At 42.3% G+C, this 20,365-nt stretch overlaps 1 protein-coding gene across 1 annotated transcript in view; it reads left to right on the top strand.

Annotated features, from left to right (window-relative positions):
* The window catches only part of zcchc4 (zinc finger, CCHC domain containing 4), a 129,252-nt gene that overhangs the window by 55,176 nt on the left and 53,711 nt on the right, over window positions 1-20,365 (top strand). Inside the window, exons 6-7 of the mRNA XM_037682083.1 lie at window positions 4,197-4,269; window positions 4,344-4,494. Coding sequence (XP_037538011.1) covers window positions 4,197-4,269; window positions 4,344-4,494 — 224 coding nt within the window. The remainder of the gene's footprint in view (window positions 1-4,196; window positions 4,270-4,343; window positions 4,495-20,365) is intronic.

Raw genomic sequence — 20,365 nt, forward strand, 5'->3', positions numbered from 1 at the left:
ATTATGTTGTGTTGAAATCAATTTGCCAAATCAATGTAAATGTTTGAGGTTAAACTTTGATTCTGTTAATAAATGACCGCATTCATTTGATGGGTCAAAGAAAATTAACGTCTCACGTTACATTTATTAAATTCAATGCACGATATTATTCAGTCCAGAAAAATGAATGAATCCGTTTAATTTATGGATAATATATATCAGATATATGTTACCCTACACCATATTGTCCAAAAATAACCTGGAGACAGTAATACACGCATTCATAACATCTAGGCTCGATTACTGCAATTCGCTCCTGTTTGGTATCGGTCAGACCTCCATTGCTAGACTACAACTGGTCCAGAATGTGGCAGCCCAATTTTTAACCAGTACAGGCAAAAGAGAGCACATTTCACCAGTTTTGGCCTCACTGCACTGGCTACCGGTTCACCTTCAAATCCAGTTAAAAATACTCTTGTATATCTTTAAATCACTGAACAGTTCTGCCCCCTCCTATCTCACTGATCTGCTGCAGCCATATGTCCTACCGCGTTCTCTGAGGTCAGCGGACCAGTTCCGTCTCACAATTCCAGGAACCTGTCTTAAGCACAGAGGTGACAGGGCCTTCTTTGCCGCAGGCCCAAGACTATGGAATGAGCTACTTCTGCTTGTCAGGCAGGCCCCCTCCCTCACAGTTTTTAAATTCCGCTTAAAAACCCACTACTATTCCCTGGCTTTCAACACTGTATGATCTGTGCTGAACCTCTATGTATCACACTGTGTTAGTCATTATGTTATTATCTGCTATTTATTATTATTTTGTTTCTATATTTAGATTTTACGTTATGTTATATGTTGCTGTGTGCTTTGCCTGTTTGCTTCTGTTTGTACAGCACTTTGGTTGGCCCTGTCGCTGTTTTAAAGTGATCTATAAATAAAATGGTATGGTATGGTATTGTAGTGAACTAGGCCTCCGACATCAATCTGTCTCTGAAGACCTTCAGGGGACAGGAACTGCTATTTCATTGATTTGAATCCAGAAATACAAATGATCTCATCAAGAGAATATTTAATTGTATCCTGAATTAATCAATTGAAAGAACACTCTTCTTTTTACATTATCAGTACTATTTTAAGATATCTTGATAATCAAAAGTGTATTTAGTTCATACCATTTCTAAATGTTGAAGTGAACCACTCATTTAAATCAACTGTGAAACAGTATTAATGATTTTTAAACATCATTAGACTTTGATCATACAGTTAAATGCCTATTTACGAAGTAAGTGTGCATTTAGTCTTCTGTCTGAATGAGGGTAGTGGACCTGATGTCGGTCGAAAGTCCGAGAGTTTTAAAACTCTCAGACAGTAAATAAGAGCTGCTGGCACCTGCTTTGTCTCACCTCTTCATAATATTTCTCTGTCTGTACTAACCGTTTTTAAAAACATTCCTGCTGTCTCTTGACTTCTAGTGACCCTCTGACATCACTAGAACTACACCCCTGCTGGTTGTTTCAACCAATCAGGAAGTACCATGTAACAGGAAGTGGATACCCCTTTAAAAGGCAACACTTCTTGGAACTATTAAGTCTTTAGTCCGTCTTCTCCGAAGTCTTCACGAGTCTTAGACCTTCCAGTCTTGCTGGAACTTTCAGTCGAAGATGAGACTCAGCTAAGTAGTGGATGGATTTGACCATGTGCCAAGGGTCTCTCCAGTCCAGCGTAGTCACAGCCTGCCTCGGCTGTGACTCAACCCGAGCATTAAAAGCTCAACTCCTAAGGAAGCTTATTCGGTTGAACCAAGTACTTCGTCACGATTTCTGATGACCCCCACCTACTCTAACCAAAGACGCTGAAAAGGGAGCGTACCAATGGACTTCTGTTCCGGAGTGGATGCATCCTCTGCTAAGGTAACAAAGTTGCTGCACGTCCTGAAGTGTACCGGAGGGCTGAGCTGGATGTCGGAGGAAGGGTGCCATGTTATGGTTCAACACATAACTTTCATCCTTAAATCTAAACTTACTCCTTAAATCTATTCCTCCTCTCTTAAACTTTTCTATTGGCCAGTAAATCAAGCTAGTTGCCTTCAGAGATGAATCAGTCTCAATCAGTAATGTTCTGTTGTCTTGTTATTTTAACTTGCCAAGTTTATTAATCAGAAACAGATCAGCAAATCAATGTGTACATGTTTTGATGTTAAATTTTGATTCTGTTAAATAAATGACCGCATTTATTCTGATGGGTCAAAGATAAAATGGCGTCTCATGTCACTGATTAAACACTCCACTCACAAGTTATCTTGGCCACATAACAGAAATTTAACTCGAAAAAGAAAAGAATCCGTTGTAATTAAACAATCAATATTCTTTGTGCTTGAACTAGCTTTAAGAATAATTAATTGGTAGTGTGTCCACAGCAAAGCTGTCCTGACATACTACAGTATGGTAACTAAAGACCCGATCACCTGTGTGAACGTTCAAATCTGTTTTAAAACAAACAGGTAGGCATTGAAAGGAAGCAGCACCGGGGTGTGGCAGAGTTTTTTATTTATGCAGAGCTTATGATCAACATTAGTGTAATTTATGTTGAACTTAATGCAGAGCATGTTGGAGCGGATTGTGGCTATCAGGTGACATTAGATTTATAAAGGCAGCTCTCTGCACCTCCTGTCAGTAATTCTGCATTGATCTACACACCTCAAACAAATCTGTGATCTAGAAAACCGCATCAAGGAGCCATGATTGACACACTCAAACTTCATTCTCATCCCCTTCACCTCATCTGCATATGTCATTAAACGTTGAGAACACCATCCATCCATCCATTATCTTTACCCTCTTCTTCCATTTTGGGTCACGGGGGTCGCCGGTGCCCATGTCCAATAATCACTGTGCGAGGGGCGGGGTACACCCTGGACAGGTCGCAAGTCCATCACAGGACCACATAGAGACAAACGAAACAAACAAACAACCATTCTCACTCACACCTAGGAACAATTTAGAGTTACCAATCAGCCTAACATGCATGTTTTTGATCTGTGGGAGGAAACTGGAGTACCTGGAGAAAATCCACACATGCACAGAGAGAACATGCAAACTCCACCCGGAAAGGCCCACGGACCGGGATTTGAACCAGGGTAACCTGTGCGCTTAGATGCAGCAGCTCTACCAGTTGCACCACCGTGCTGCCACGTTGAGAACACGTCTAACATAAATTACAGATCTATTAGAAATAAGTTTCTCATAAGCTATGCATTTGACTAGCTGGTTAACAATGTATGTCAACTTCAGAGTAACTTGCATGTAGCATGTGAACTTGTGCTTAACTTACCTGTTGTGTACCGGAAACTTATACATAACTTATCATCAGCTCATCGGCATACACTGACATGGCTAACACTGGTGTAAGACAGCTAATGCTTTTGTATGTCATCCTGCTGGTAACTTATTCAGAACTTGCACATAACTGATGCCACTCAAAAACGGGTGTTTGACTTTTTTTTTTTAATCCCTTGGCATTGGCTGATGTTATCCTCTGTGTGACGATCTCTTTAAAGCTCATTTCATGCTGCAGAGAAGCCACACTCCAAATCATAATTTTAGCATTTTAATTTGTTTTTAAATAATATTGTCTTACCTGAGCTCTCTACGTGACATCCCTTTTGTTTTTTCTTTAAGCATGCAGTGTTTTTCCCTATCATTCTACAAGCAAGGCGCCCCGCCATGTCAACAGAACTGAGCGCCCTGCCTACTGAACCAAACTGCCCCCCCCCCCCCCCCCCCGGTTAACAACTGCCGACACTGACGTAGTGCTAAGCTAGCAATGCACAATACAGATGCTACAGAGGTACCGCTCTTTTTGTCTCACGCTGAGCCATCTCCACTCTTGTTGGGTCAAACTGTTAGTACAAAACTGTTAATACAAACTGTTAATACAAAGTGTTAGTACAAACAGTGTGTGCAACACAACGTGTCCCCGTCGACAAAAATCACAGAAGAGATAAGCGCCCTGCCAAGGCAAAAAATGTAGGGGAAACACTGGGATGTGTGCCAAGATGGCGTGTTTTTGTTTTACAAGCTGCAGCCTGCAGACATATGGGTACACAGCTTGAGAAGTTCGTGTGTGTTAATATTAGATAAGTCAAAACTTGTTTTCTGGGCCCGCTCCTCAGACAGTGCTGTTCAAAGCACATAAATCTGATCTGTGTGTTTTTTCAGGTATGCCCAGTTCTACAGTCAAGAAGAGTTCTGTCACTACAACATGTTCAACCATTACTTCTTTGATGGACAGGTGAGTGTTCTGTTGAATGTAGAGTAAAGCTTTCTGGTTCTGGCTCTGGATGATGGGGGTTTGTGTCTTGTCAGGCCTCCAGTGCGGTCTTGGATGCCTTCCTCAGGGAGGGGGATGGGGAGAAGGTGGTGATGGTGGCTGACCCTCCGTTTGGTGGTCTGGTGAAGCCTCTGGCCAACAGCTTCTCTCTGATGTCACGGACCTGGAGAGATCTGCAGAACTCAGGTCAGCGGCATTTCACTTTCATGTTCTCCTTACATTTGATCGAGTCCTCCTTCTTTAGTGGTCAATCCTCCTGCTTTCCTTGGGCCCAAATGACCCCTGAGGTCTCAGTTTTAAAAGTGGGTTCATTTTGACACAAAGCTGCAGAGAAATACTCGTCACCAACTGCTCTTCATGCCAGAGTTGAATCTAACATCATCTTAGTTGGGAACAGGAGTTGTACCCAGATTGGTCAAGCCTTGAAAATAAGCTTGCATTGGGAGAAATCACACTCAGAGTATGTGTTGGGAATGACTCGGCTACTACCACAACAATACTTTTATATATATATATATATATATATACATATATATATATATCTGTAAAAATGACTGAGTTGCTGTCATTTTTATGTTGGCTACTTTTGATTAGCTGTGGTGGCCATCTTGAATTGGATTGACTCCAAATTTGGGTGTCCCAATATGTTTTTTTTCAGACTGAGTACAAGTACGTCATGTTGGGTACTTGCCAATACTGAGTACTGATACAGAGTAGTTAATTTGTATTTTAACATGACAATGACTTTAGAAACACTTTGTTTTAATTAAGAACACAGCAAACAGTCTGTTGTCTTAATATTTCTTGTCCTCCGTCACTTACAGTGTGGAGGAGGAAATGACATCACCAAGCATAAAAGTGGTATCAATCCAAAGTATCGGGATGTTTTTATGAGTACGAGTACCTGGTATGGATCGGTATCAAAACCGATACCGATCCATACCAGGTACTCATACTCATAAAAACAACCTGATACTTACAGTGGGGAGAACAAGTATTTGATACACTGTTGATTTTTCAGGTTTTCCCACTTGCAAAGCTTGTAGATGACTGTAATTTTTATCATAGGTACTCTTCAACTGTGAGTGATGGAATCTAAAACAAAAATCCAGAAAAATACAATGTATGATTTTTAAATAATTAATTTCCATTTTATTGTGTGAAATAAGTATTTGATACACCAGAAAAATGAAACTTAATATTTGGTACAGAAACCTTTGTTTGCTATTACAGAGATCAGACGTTTCCTGTAGTTCTTGATCAGGTTTGCACACACTGCAGCAGGGATTTTGGCCCACTCCTCCATACAGATCTCCTCCAGAGCCTTCAGGTTTCGGGGCTGTCGCTGGGCCACACGGACTTTAAGCTCCCTCCAAAGATTTTCTATGGGATTCAGGTCTGGAGACTGGCTAGGCCACTCCAGGACCTTAAGATGTTTCCTACGGAGCCACTCTTTAGTTGCCCTGGCTGTGTGTTTTGGGTCGTTATCATGCTGGAAGACCCAGTCACGACCCATCTTCAGTGCTCTTACTGAGGGAAGGAGGTTGTTGGCCAAAATCTCACGATACATGGCCCCATCCATCCTTCCCACAATATGGTGCAGTCGTCCTGTCCCCTTTGCAGAAAAGCATCCCCAAAGAATGATGTTTCCACCACCATGCTTCACGGTTGGGATGGTGTTCTTGGGGTTGTACTCATCATTCTTCTTCCTCCAAACATGACGAGTGGAGTTTAAACCAAAAAGTTCTATTTTTGTCTCATCAGACCACATGACCTTCTCCCATTCCTCCTCTGGATCATTCAGATGGTCATTTGCAAACTTCAGACGGGCTTTGACATGCGTTGGCTTGAGGAAGGGCACCTTGCGTGCACTGCAGGATTTTAATCCTTGACGGCATAGAGTGTTACTGATTGTTTTCTTTGAGACTGTGGCCCCAGCTCTATTCAGGTCATTGACCAGGTCCTGCCGTGTAGTTCTGGGCTCATTCCTCACCTTCCTCAAGATCAATGATGCTCCAAGAGGTGAGATCTTGCATGGCGCCCCAGACCGAGGGAGATTTTCCGTTATTTTGTATTTCTTCCATTTTCTAATAATTGCACCAACTGTTGTTGCCTTCTCACCAATACTTATTTCACACAATAAAATGGAAATTAATTATTTAAAAATCATACATTGTATTTTTCTGGATTTTTGTTTTAGATTCCATCACTCACAGTTGAAGAGTACCTATGATAAAAATTACAGTCATCTACAAGCTTTGCAAGTGGGAAAACCTGAAAAATCAACAGTGTATCAAATACTTGTTCTCCCCACTGTAGGTCTGATACCACCACATCATAGCAAATGAATAGCTTTTGGAAGATTAATTAAAATCCATTCTATACTTTGAGATATTTTGCTAACAGACAGTTGACGCCAAAGTTTTAAGCAAAGATCTCACACAATGAATCGCAAATGGAGTCAGTCATTGTGAGTGACTCTCAGCTTCAACCACACTCAATTTTACCACAATAATTTTACTAATCTTAATTTTTATTTTATTTTATTTACTAAATTTCACTTTCAATTTTATAAGTTTCTCACATTACTGTATTTTCCACCGTACACGTCTCACCGCCCTATAAGTCGCATCATTTCAAATATGTCTACTAGTGATGGGTCGATAAGGCGTCATGAAGCATTTCAACACATTGCCAAACTGTGTCGATACTGTGTCACTGCATACCGACACCTGCTGGAACTTAAACATCCTCACAGGCAACTTATTTGACAGACTCATCTGACACTGATTTGATGACCTACTGCATACAATAATATAATTTAAGTAATTGTATTTTATATTATTTCATATTTTCATTTAAATTTAAAATATCTTTGATCTTTTTAGATACAGTCAATAAATAATGTGAGCATGTATCATAACCATTACCGGGGGAGTGGTGGCGCAGAGGTTAGAGAGGTGGGCCTGTGATCCGAAGATCGCCGGTTCACGCCCCGGCCCCGACAACATCAAAATTGTGGGTGGGGTAGGTGAAACACCCACACTTGCCCCCACCCTCATTCGCCCCACTCTGGGCCCATGAGCAAGGCCCTTAACCCCCACCATGTGCTCCCTAAACAGGTCTCTCTTGAAAATGAGTTCTTGTGGCTCAATGAGACTAACCTGGATAAATAAAGGCTAAATGAAAAAAATAAAAATAAAAAAATAACGTGAAAATATAAGTGAACATGTTGTGAATGAGGATGCTTGTGGACTGGGATTGTTTTGTTTAACAAATTTTTATTCAAAAATTAAAAAAAAAGTTTGTCTGACAGTCCTTCAGGATGAAATTCAGCAGAGCCTCATCCAGCAGCTTCCTGGAAGCTTGATGTCTAGAAATGAGATAAAGAATAAATCAGTAGGAATTAATTATCAATAAAGCAACTGTGAGTAAGTTGTAGAATGGTTGTATACCTGAGTTTACCCTGGATGTATCTGGCACTTCATTCTCATGCCTGGCCCTATAATGCAATGATATATATATATATATATATATATATATATATATATATATATGTATATATATTTTTTTTAATTTATTTATTTTTTTTCCAAAATAGACATATTGACAGATCAAAGTCAAGGGGAGAGCCACAATATCACCCAAAGTCACTCAAAGAAAAAAAATAGAACAACGCACCTATGAACAAAAAAGAAACACAGCCAGCACATTATCTGTTTAAACAAAATGTACCTTAGTACTGAGATGAGAAGCTGTGCTGCATGTCCTTGACTTTCTTCATGTTGTATTTGTAATTTGTTGTTGCAGCCACAGTGAGACATTCAAGATGAGCATGGGTCAGTCGGTTTCTCTCTTTTTGCTTGATAGTGTTCATGGTTGAAAATGTTGACTCACAGGTGTAAAAATTTCTGCTTTTATTACTCCAATCCCATAAAAAACACACAAGTCAACAATAACAATGAATACCCAAGTCCATGCTCAACAATGAATATGATGTAATATGTGTATGGATGAAGATGCCCCCTCATGTAACCATGCCTAGAACCGGCCCTGTATTTCTGCTACTTCCTTCACGACAGATGACAGAAGGTGCACAGACGTGCGCGGCCGGTAATGATCAGCTGATCCATCTGAAGTTAACAGGACTTTTTAAATTTTATTTTTTACCTCTACCGACCGGTCAGACCTGCCTCCTCCTCAACAAGTAGATTAACACAATTTTATATAGTGCATTCTCATTTTGTCTTTGTGCAGTATGATTCGTGAAACCGCATCATAGAAGCCGAGCCAACATGCACAATTATTGCGTAATGAGCCAGCACGTTTTAAAAATGTACTGGCTGTGATGGGGTATTGTTGTAACCTGTCACGAGAGCCACCATAAAGCATGGCGAGCCGCCGCACAATGAGTATCATGCCTCAGCATTGAGGAGGCGGATTTATTTAACTATGAAAGCTCTGTCAAACAAATGCAACATTAACCTGCAGAAAATAATATAAATGGTAAACCAAGAGTGGCGTTGAAATGAATTTGAATTCAGTTAGATCAAGTGGAAACTCAAAGAACATGAACCAGCACGGAAATTAAAACAAGTAGCTTATTTTCCGATATGAGATCAAAATGGTCCCACACGACAGAAATATTTCTTTTGGTTTGAAGCTGTTTCATAATTCTTGACGAATTTATGAATTTGACCGACACGGGTTTTGCTCTGAGCTCGACGCATGCGCCGACACATCGGTATTGCCGGATCCATCACTAATGTCTAATAAAGTGGAAAAATCCATAAATACGTTGCCTTTTTTTTTTTATTACAAAACTTTATCAACTTAACAAACAAGTGTCTACCAGGGGTGTATTAACAGGTACAAAAGTAATAGTATACAAGTATAGAAAAGAACATTATAATTATACAATGGTACACAACGTAAAAAAGTCTAAAAAGATACGAACAATCTATTTACCAGTTATATAGATAAATTCACACGTTTTTCTAGAACTGAGATGGTTTTCATTGTTTTGTTTTCCAGTCCTTGAACAGCGGTGCTGTATCAGTGAAGTTCTGCTGAAGTGGGTCATGTTTGGTTTGGAGTTTGACCACTTTTTCTTGTGAATGTGGAATTTTCCCAGGAGAAGTAGAAGTTGGGTGAAGTAGATCAAGTGTTTGTCCATATCCTTATTGTCGAAGCATAATATAATGTATTTCTCTGTAAGTTGAATTATTTATCCAGTTTTCTGTCATGAGTTGTTGTACATCTGTCTACAATGCGTTTGCATGATTACGTTGATAGAATAAATGAGAGATTGTTACCATGTGTAGTTCACAAAAATGTGCAAGAGTAGTCAATATCAAGTTTGAATCTTTCCAGTGTTTTAAATACGTTGCTTCTCCGTATACGTCACATCTATTATGCGTCACCGCTGATGCGTCGCGTTTGTTACGCGTCACCGCTGACAACCTGGAAATGTGGACTGGTGTTGTGCCAAAAATCGATTGGCTGCCAAATGGTGGCCGCGGGAGCATGCACTGGAGGACTTTAACAAGAGTTTAACAAGATTAACACTTAAAAACAATTATTTGTTTGCTTGAAATTATATTAAAGTTGTGTGTCTCAGTGAAACTTTTACTTAATAAATGCACTTTGACGGTCAAATCAGCTGCATTTCAAAAGCTGATTCACAGAAGCAGGAACGCACAAAGAGATGAGTCACTGCTCATTTCTTCAAAATTTACAAGAAAACCACCTAAAAACATTTATTTGTTCACTCGACTTTATAGTAAATGTGTATTTCAGTTAAACTTTTACTTAATAAAAGGACTTCAACGGTCAAATCTGCTGTATTTCAAAAGTATTTGCTGCCTCTGTGCTCTGGGAGCGCACAGACGGAGGAAATTAGGAAGGAGGAACGCTGCACATTTTTTCGAAATTTAACAACATAAGCATCTAAAACAATTACAGTATTTGTTTGCTCGACTTTATAGCAAAGGTGTGTCTCAGTTGAACTTTTACTGAATAAATGCACTTCACTGGTCAAATTAGCTGCATTTTGCCGGGGCGGCGCTGCAAAATGAAGCTGATTTGACGGTTTCTCCAAGTGAGCAGAACGAAGGTGGCAGGCTATGGCAAGCCGATTGTGTCATTAATAGCCATTTTTACCTACTACCATATTTTTCGCCCTATAAGTCGTGTTTTTTTTGCTTAATTTGCATGCCCTGCGACTTACAGGCCGAAGCAATGTATTTATAGATTTTTTTCCCATATTTATAAACCAATTTTTGGCTGAGATATGACCGTTTTCACTCATTCTGACCGAAAATATTGTAGTGGGAAGGATTAATTGTAAAAATTTATGAATTTTATTTTGAAGGGGCACCACTCTCAAAGCTTTGAGAGAAAAATTCTGAACGTCAGTTTCAGCAAATCTTATTGTTTAATTAACTCAAATTAACCTCTTTACAGTGAGTTCTTTTATATGAAATATTCAGATGTTATAAATAAAACACACACACTTCAGTGTAAAATTTTGCTATGTTTATTTGGCTATATATGGGCAGCACGACGGCTCAGTGGTTAACACTGTTGCCTCACAGCAAGAAGATCCTGGGTTCAATCCCCAGTTGGACCTGGGGCCTATCTGTGTGGAGTTTGCATGTTCTTCTCGTGCTTGCGTGGGTTTTCTCCGGGTACTCCAGTTTCCTCCCATAGTCCAAAAACATGCATGTTAGGCTGCCTTCAGGCCCAGGCATCCCTTACAAAAGAGATCTGTGATCTCAATGGGATTTGCCTGGTTAAATAAAGGTTAATAAATAAATAAATTAAACAACTATTGGGAATTATTTCTTACATTTAAATGATTGATTTGTTTAACAACCATAGTTTATGGAAATTAACCTTGACCTTTAACATGTATCAATAAGAAGGGTGAGAGATGGAGGAGGAAGGGTGACACTTTCTCCACTCCCCTCCCATTACATTTATTTTATGTATTTATCTCTTGTTAAAGTGGAGCACCAGCTGGTCAGTTTAGTGATCAACAACAACTTAATTAATATATTCACCCTTTAATAATCAGAACTCAGTCACTGAAGTAGAATCTGTTAATTACAGGGAGTTTTATACCAGAACACATGAATATTCATCTGAATGAAGAGACCAAAGTTGTCTTTGAAGTTTTATTACAAAAATAATCAAACTAAAAATCAACAACAATAATAAACAAACAATAATAATGAATCAATCAAGGCTTAATTCTCTTATCTAAGCCAAAATTGACTCTTTGAGCAGGAATTATTTCAGTTTTATACTTGCATGAATTTAGACAAAGTTTGACTATTTTAATAAATAGTTTACTTAGGATTTTGGTTGAAATAAGTTATTTAATCTGATCAGATTAAGTCATTTATCATCACTGCAAGCCAGGAAATGATTTTCCAAGTTGCATCAGCTTAAAATAGCATAACCAGACCAAGAGTTGCATCATGTTACTAGGTTTCTGCTCCTTACCGGGTCAGTGTTGAAGGCACCAGATCACTCGTTTTTTTGGGGTTCTCTGGTGGATCAGACCAGGGACACCATGAGGAGGACTCGCCAGGAACTGCCCAAGGTAGCTGACTGTCATGGTGACAGCTTCAGGGGTCTGTGAGGGCAACAGCTGATGAGAAGGTGCCGTCCATTGCAACCTTCTGCTAGTTTGGACTTCAAGCCAAGAACGTGAGTCTTGCAGTGAGAAAAGGCTTCATCTTCTACAGTTAGTTAAACTTCTAACAATTATAATTTGAGCGACATGTTTATCTGCTCAGGAATTGAACGAGTGGACCATGGCACGACCTCTAGGATCGGGCCCAAAGACGAACCGCCTTCCGGTTCGGGTCCGGAGACGATCTCTCCGCATCGGGAGTCCAAAATGATCCGCTCATTTCGGGGTCCAAGGCGAACTGCTTTTCACACAAAGAGACTTTGTGCAAAACAACAGCTCTCTGCTCAGGATTATTTTGACTACTCTCAGGGACACCGTGACCTCCCCGCTGAAGAAAACAGCTTCCAGCTCAAAAAACATTTTCACAGGTGTCTCTGAAGGAATATTCACTTTCTGAAAAACAGAACAGAGAAATATGTTATTCACATTGTAATATTTCACATGATTTCATTATGATTGAAAACAACAGTCAAAATTATTCATGTTCACTTTTGTTAATCAAATAAAACAAACTTCATTAATGATTTGTTTTTCTTTCTTAGAAACATAGGAAAAATAAGATAAACATTAGTCAAACTTCAGTGTTTCCCCTAGATAACTTTCCATGGCGGGGCGCTCATCTCGTCCGTGATTTTTGTCGGGGGGAGGGGGGGGAGACACATCCAAAGCTGTGCAGCGCGCTATTTAAACCAACAGTTTTAGAGGGGGTTGGGGGACACAGAGACAGCCGCGCGCTGTTTGCCCTGACAGTTTTACAGTTTTAGAGTAGGGTGTGTGAGAGGAGAGACAGAGAGACATCTCAGCTGCGCGCTGTCTGAACCGACAGGGTTTTTTTTTTTGGGGGGGGTGGGTCGGGGGAGGAGAGACAGACACACATCTGAGCTGTGCGCTGTTTGTACCCACAGGTTTTGAGTGGTGGGGTGTGTTCAGCGTGAGGATTCAGCATGACTGAAGAGGCTGCCTTTAGCTTTTTAGCTAGCACACCTGCATTGCGAGCCGCTAGTTTAGCATTATGTCAGTGCAGACAGGTGGTTTGGGGTGGGGGGGTTTGGATTCCGTAGACGGGGCCCTCGGTTCTGTTGACGGGGCGTGGCGCCCCGCTTGTATAATGATAGGGAAAACACTGGACTTTAGCTGACTCTGTGAACAAGGACAGGAAATGTGTAGAAAAACACCAGACATTATTGAAGTCAAATGTAACTTTAAAGAACACGATTCATGGTAAGTCTGGAAGATGAATAAGGGTCAGGGGTCATAGTTAGAGCAGTGTAGCTTCATGCTACAGGCTTTTGAAATGCAGCTGATTTGACCGTCAAAGTGAATTTTTTTAAGCACAAGTTGGACTAAGACACACCTTTACTATAATTTGGAGCAAACAAATAATTGTTTTTAAGTGTTAATCTTGTTAAATTCTTGTTAAAGTCCTCCCTTGCACGCTCCAGCGGCCACCATTTGGCAGCCAATCGATTTTTGGCACAACACCGGCCCACATTTCCGGGTTCAGCCCACGTTTCCGGGTTGTCAGTGGTGACGCGTAACAAACCCAACACATCAGCGGTGTAGTGGTGTCAGGGTCAGCTTGCTGCACCTCCACTACAATTATTTAAAAATAACGGGTTCTCTCTTTTTCAAGTTAAATTTCAGTCATGTGACGAGGTAACTGTGAGTGGAGTGTTTAAATCACTGACATGAGACGTCAATTTCCTTTGACCCATCAGAATAAATGTGGTCATTTATTTAACAGAATCAAAATTTAACATCAAAACATGTACACGTGATTAGCTGATCTGGTTCTGATTAATAAAACTTGGCACGCTTCACTAATAAGACAACAAGACATTTCTGAGGGCATCTAGAGTACTGGCAAAATTGAATAGTTTAAAGGAAGGATGGGTGAAGAGAAAGATGGGTGAAGGGGAGGTGTCTGTTTTGTTTACCAGAATTAGCACGCTTCTTTCAACACCAGCTCAAACCTCCGGTACACTTAGTGCGCGACAACTCGTGATGCCTCTTTACCTTTGCAGATGATGGATCAGCTCCGGTCTAGATGTCCCTTGCACGCTACCTTTCAGCATCTCTGGTAAGAGCGGCTGGCCATCGTCAGAAGTCGTGTGGTTTACTCCGTTAAACAGAACCAGCTCCCTTCGAGGTTGTAGGGCATTATGCCCGGGTGAGTTCACAGCGAGGCTGTGGGTCCGTCAGAGTTTCCACTCAGGAGTGGAAGACTCCATCAAAGACTGAGTTCAACTCAGTAGACTGCAGAAGACCCCAACTCGACTGAAGACTCAGAAGACGACTTGAAGACCAGAAGTTCCAGGAAGTGTGGACTTTTAAAGAGTTCTCGTTTCCCGTCACTTCAGGACTTCCTGATTGGTTGAAACAACCAACAGGGGGTGGTTCCAGTGATGTTAGAGGGTCACTACAAGTCAAGAGTGTTAAGGTCTGTGGGTGATGTAAAAGGCGAACGGTTTGAAGCAAGGAGTAAACAGCTTGAGGTAAAAAAACAATATATTTATTGGTTCAGGTGTAGCTGGTAAACAAACTTAGGATGGATCCATTGTCGTTGTTGTTCCAGGAGCATGAGAACAGGAGACAGGATCCAAATCCAACAATCCACGGTGGGATCAGGTGAGTATATTTACAAGTGTATTTACAAAAATCACCAAGGGAGCCGGGGTGGAGGTGAGGAGAAACCAGGAACCAGGTGAGGCACACAGGAGTGAAGGTGGAGGAGGAGAAAACGCTGCTGTCATGCATGGAGACCGATAAGGAGCTTGAAGTCAGCCAGCCAGTAGTCACAGGAACATGGAGCTTGGTAGAACTTTGCTCTGGCACTGATCTGGAGTGAAGCTCCAGCTTAAATAGCTCCTCCACCTGGTCCAGGTAATGAGCAGCAGCTGTGGAGAGATAATTAGGAGAACACAAACAACAGAGAAGGGAGGGGTAGAGGAGCCAACCTCTACAGTACCTCCCCCCCTAACGATCGTCTCAGGACGATGACATCATCCGTTTCTCTGGATGGTCTCGAAAAAATGCCTCTATCAAACTGGGGTCCAGGATGAAAGACCTTGGGATCCATGACCTATCTTCAGGTCCATAACCCTCCCAATGGACTAGGAACTGGAAACCCCTACCCCGTCTTCTTGAATCCAGGATACGGTTGACCTTATATGCCGGTTGGTTGTCGATCAATAGAGGGGTTGGGGGGGAGTTGGTGGGAGGGTTGAGTGGGCTGACTGAAACTGGTTTTAGATTAGAAACATGGAAAGTTGGATGGATCTTCATGGATGGCGGTAACTTGAGCCTGACTGCAGAGGGGTTTATGATTTTGTCGATAGTGTAGGGACCAATGTACCTGGGGGCCATCTTGCGAGAGGTGTCCTTTAGACGGATGTCTCTGGTGGAGAGCCATACAGATTGGCCTACCTTGTAGTCTGGGGCTTTGGAGCGATGTCTGTCAGCTGATTCCTTGTTCCGTCCGGCAGTCCTTGACAGTGCCTCTCTAGCTTGAATCCAAATTGTTCTGCATCGGTCCATGTGGTCCTTGACTGATGGAACCAAGATTTCAGTCTCCAACAGAGGAAATAGTGGGGGCGTGTATCCAAGGGAAACCTCGAAGGGTGTCAGGCCAGTAGCGGATGAGGTTAGGGTATTGTGCGCATATTCCACCCAGAGTAAGTGTTTTGACCAGTCAGATGGGTTCTTCTCAGACACGCACCTAAGGACGGCCTCCAACTCCTGGTTGCATCTCTCTGACTGTCCGTTTGATTGTGGATGGTATCCTGAAGACAAACTTACAGTGGCTCCGATGGACTTACAGAACTCCTTCCATAATTGGGATATGAATTGTGGGCCTCTGTCCGATACAATGTCTGTGGGTAAGCCGTGAATCCTGAAAACCTCTTGTAGAAGAATCTGGGCCGTCTCAAAAGCCGAAGGGAGTCTTGTGAGTGCAATGAAATGGGCAGCTTTAGAGAATCGGTCCACAACAGTGAGGACTACGGACTTCCCATCTGAAGGTGGCAAACCTGTCACGAAGTCCAAAGCGATGTTTGCCCATGGTCTGTCCGGAACTGGTAGTGGATGAAGTAGACCCGCTGGTGGTTGATTGTTGTTCTTATTTCGGGAACAAGTGGAGCAGGCCTTGACAAATTCCTTTATGTCACTTGACAATGTCTTCCACCAGAAATGTTTCTTGGTGAATTCAATCATTCTATTGATGCCGGGATGACAGGTGAAGTGATGAGAATGAACTCAATCCAAAACCTTGTGGATGACGCTCCTTGGAACGAAAATGGTGCCAGGTGGTCCCCCCCCCAGGATCAGGTTGTTGAACTTGAGCCTTCTTGATCTCCTGTTCAATGGGCCAGGTGACAGCTCGGACCACACAGGCTTGTGGCAAGATCCCAGAGTCTCCCTTCTCTCGGTTGGAAATGGAGAATTGTCGAGACAACGCATCTGGTTTAACATTCTTGGAACCAGGGCGATACGTGATGGTGAATCTGAATCTCGTGAAAAACAATGCCCACCGGGCCTGACGGGGGTTAAGGCGCTTGGCGTCCTGTAAATACGCTAGGTTCTTGTGATCGGTCCAAATGATAAATGGAATATTGGCCCCCTCCAACCAGTGTCTCCACTCCTCGAGGGCTAGTTTTATGGCCAACAGCTCACGGTTTCCGACGTCGTAGTTCTGTTCAGCTGGAGAAAAACGTCTTGAAAAGAAAGCACATGGGTGAGTTTTATTATCGTGGGGGTCCCTTTGAGAGAGGACCGCCCCAGCACCAATATCCGATGCATCCACCTCCACAATGAACTGTCTTTGGGGGTCTGGGTGACGAAGAATGGGTGCAGAACAAAAACATTGCTTTAACTCACGGAAGGCTTGGTCGGCTTCGGGGGTCCAGTTGAATTTGTAATTCGTGGATGTAAGTTGGGTGAGAGGGGCTGCCGTCTGACTGTAGTTCCGGATAAAACGGCGGTAGAAGTTTGCAAATCCCAGGAACCTCTGAAGCTGCTTTCTGTCCGTAGGTGTCGGCCACTTCAGAACTGCTCGGACCTTCTCAGGGTCAGTGTGGTAGTGTCCCTCGTTAAAGATAAAACCAAGGAAAGAGACAGAGGTTACGTGGAATTCACACTTTTCAGCTTTGACGTAAAGTCGGTTTTCATACAATCGTTGTAGTACAGTGCGAACATGGGTCTGGTGGGACTGGATGTCGGTAGAATAAATCAGAACATCATCTAGACACACAAACACAAATTTATTGATCAGATCTTGGAGAATGTCGTTGATGAGAGTCTGAAAAATTGCAGGAGCATTAGTGAGTCCGAATGGCATGACTAAATATTCAAAATGTCCAAAAGGGGTCTTAAATGCAGTTTTCCACTCATCTCCTTCCTTGATCCTCAAAAGGTGATAAGCGTTTCTAAGGTCCAACTTTGAAAAAACAGTGGCAGAAAGAAGTTGTTCTTGTACTGAGTTGATTAACGGAAGTGGGTATTTGTTCTTTATGGTTATCGCATTTAGACCTCGGTAGTCAATACACGGGCGGAGTGAACCGTCCTTTTTATCTACAAAGAAAAACCCTGCCCCTAATGGAGACGTAGAAGGGCGAATGATGCCGGATTGTAATGATTCGTCTAAATAATTTTGCATGGTTTCCTTTTCGCTCCGAGAGAGGTTATACAGGCGACTCGAAGGGAGAGGGGCTCCTGGCAACAGTTCAATTGAGCAGTCGTATGGGCGATGTGGAGGCAAGGATAACGCTTTATTTTTACAAAATACAGGTGCCAAATCATGGTACACCTTGGGTACCTTTGACAAATCAGGTGGAGAGGAGGTCACCTCCTTTATTGTCTCTGACAGAAAACCAGCAGACCTTAAACAGTTCTGTAAACAATATTCGCTCCAAACACTGATCCTTTTCTTCTGCCAATCAATGATGGAGTTGTGTTTTACCAACCATGGATAGCCTAAAATCAACTGCGGTGAGGGAGAATGAAAAACCATGAACTCACCCAGTTCTCTGTGATTGCTGGAGATGATGAATGGTAATTCAGTTACTTCCTGGGTGATAGTGGTGATGTTCTTTCCAGTGACTCCAGCCACCGGAATGGGGTAAGGAAGATTTCTAGTAGGAATTTGAAGTTCTTCCACCAGATCCTGAGAAATAAGGTTTTTCTCTGCTCCAGAGTCAATGAGGGCCTCAATGGCATAGTGTCTTTGCTGAAGAATAATTCTGGCAGGAAGACAAAAGCGTGAATCAGGGGCACAACGAGCCTCACTCACCAGGATCCCCTGAATGGCTGGTGAGTGTTGGAGTTTAACTTGTTCGGGCAAGATCGCACAAAATGTCCTCTCTTCCCACAGTAGAAGCATTCACGTGCTGCCAATCGTCGTTGCCTCTCCTGTAACGTGAGTCGGGTTCGTCCGATCTGCATTGGTTCAGGCTCGGAGTCATAGTGAGTGGTACCTGGTTGTGACGTGGGTTCTTTGATAGCGGAAAATGCTGGAGGAAAAGTTGACCCGGAAGCCATCGGTTCAGCTTGGCCCCGCCTCTCCCGAAGGCGATTATCAATCTTGATCGCCAAACTGATGAGGTCATCCAACGTCTCCGGCTCATCTCTAAGCGCCAGTTGATCCTTTATTTGATCAGAAAGTGAATTAGAAAATACTCCTTTAAGTGCCACCTCATCCCACCTGGTTTTCTCCGCCGCAACCCGGAAGAGGATGGCGTATTCAGCCACGGTAGCTTGACCCTGCCTCATAGCCAACAGATGGCGGGACGTCTCCTCCTGGTGGACAGGGACATGAAACACACTCTTGAAATCCTTAATAAAATCGTTAAATGATAGTGAAGCCACAGGGTGGGACTGGAGGTAGGCTTGAGCCCATTCAAGAGGTACACCTCTCAACGAAGTAACGATATACGTGATCGTGGATGCAGAGTTTGGGAACAGAGAAGGAGAACGGGCAAATGCTAGTTCACATTGGAGGAGGAAACCATTGAATTGTTCCGGGTTACCTTCAAAAACTGCGGCCGGCCGAATCTCCGGCTCACGGGGTTGTTCCGAGCGGGCAGTGCTTTGCGCTGGCGGCGCTGATGGTGGTGAGACGGCCGGCGTGGGTGGAGTTAGTGTTCCCATTCTATTGCCGATGGACTGAATCATTCCACCCACCGTTTCCAGATTCGACTGTGTAGTCTTGTGTTGGGCAATTAGTTCCTGTAAGAGAGCTTCATTTCTCCTTACCCTCTCCTCAAGGGTGACCTGATCAGCATTCAAACCGTTCTTTGACATATTGTGGCCAGAGCAAACTGTTAAGGTCTGTGGGTGATGTCAAAGGCGAACGGTTTGAAGCAAGGAGTAAACAGCTTGAGGTAAAAAACAATATATTTATTGGTTCAGGTGTAGCTGGTAAACTTAAACTCAGGATGGATCCATTGTCGTTGTTGTTCCAGGAGCATGTGAACAGGAGACAGGATCCAAATCCAACAATCCACGGTGGGATCAGGTGAGTATATTTACAAGTGTATTTACAAAAATCACCAAGGGAGCCGGGGTGGAGGTGAGGAGAAACCAGGAACCAGGTGAGGCACACGGGAGTGAAGGTGGAGGAGGAGAAAACGCTGCTGTCATGCATGGAGACTGATAAGGAGCTTGAAGTCAGCCAGCCAGTAGTCACAGGAACATGGAGCTTGGTAGAACTTTGCTCTGGCACTGATCTGGAGTGAAGCTCCAGCTTAAATAGCTCCTCCACCTGGTCCAGGTAATGAGCAGCAGCTGTGGAGAGATAATTAAGAGAACACAAACAACAGAGAAGGGAGGGGTAGAGGAGCCAACCTCTACAAAGAGGACAGCAGGAATGATTAGGAACTTTTAGTACAGACAGGGAAATGTTTTGAAGAAGTGAGAAACTTTGTAGGTGCCAGTTGCTCTTATTTACTGTCTGCTAGGTTTAAAAACAATACAGCCCGTTCTAACAACTTCTTTCTGACTGTCTCTGACTTTTGACCAACATCACTACTTCTCATTCAGACAGAAGATCAAAATGCATAATTACTTTGTAAATAGACATTTAACTTGATTTCTAATTTAAATGAGGATTAAAAAAAACAATCATTAATACTGTTTCACAGTTGATTTAAAATGAGTGGTTCAACATTTAGAAATGGTATGAACTAAACACACTTTTGATTTATCAAGATATTGTAAAATAGTAATGATAATATAAAAAGAAGAGTGTTCTTTCAATTGATTACTTCAGGATACAATTAGAAAGTCTCTGGATGAGCTAATTTGTATTTCTGGATTCAAATCAATGAAATAACAGTTCCTGTCCCATGAAGGTCTTCAGAG

This window comes from Nematolebias whitei, chromosome 1 (genome assembly GCF_014905685.2).
Source record: "Nematolebias whitei isolate Nwh7 chromosome 1, NemWhi1, whole genome shotgun sequence".
In the NCBI taxonomy this organism is placed as follows: Eukaryota; Metazoa; Chordata; class Actinopteri; order Cyprinodontiformes; family Rivulidae; genus Nematolebias; species Nematolebias whitei.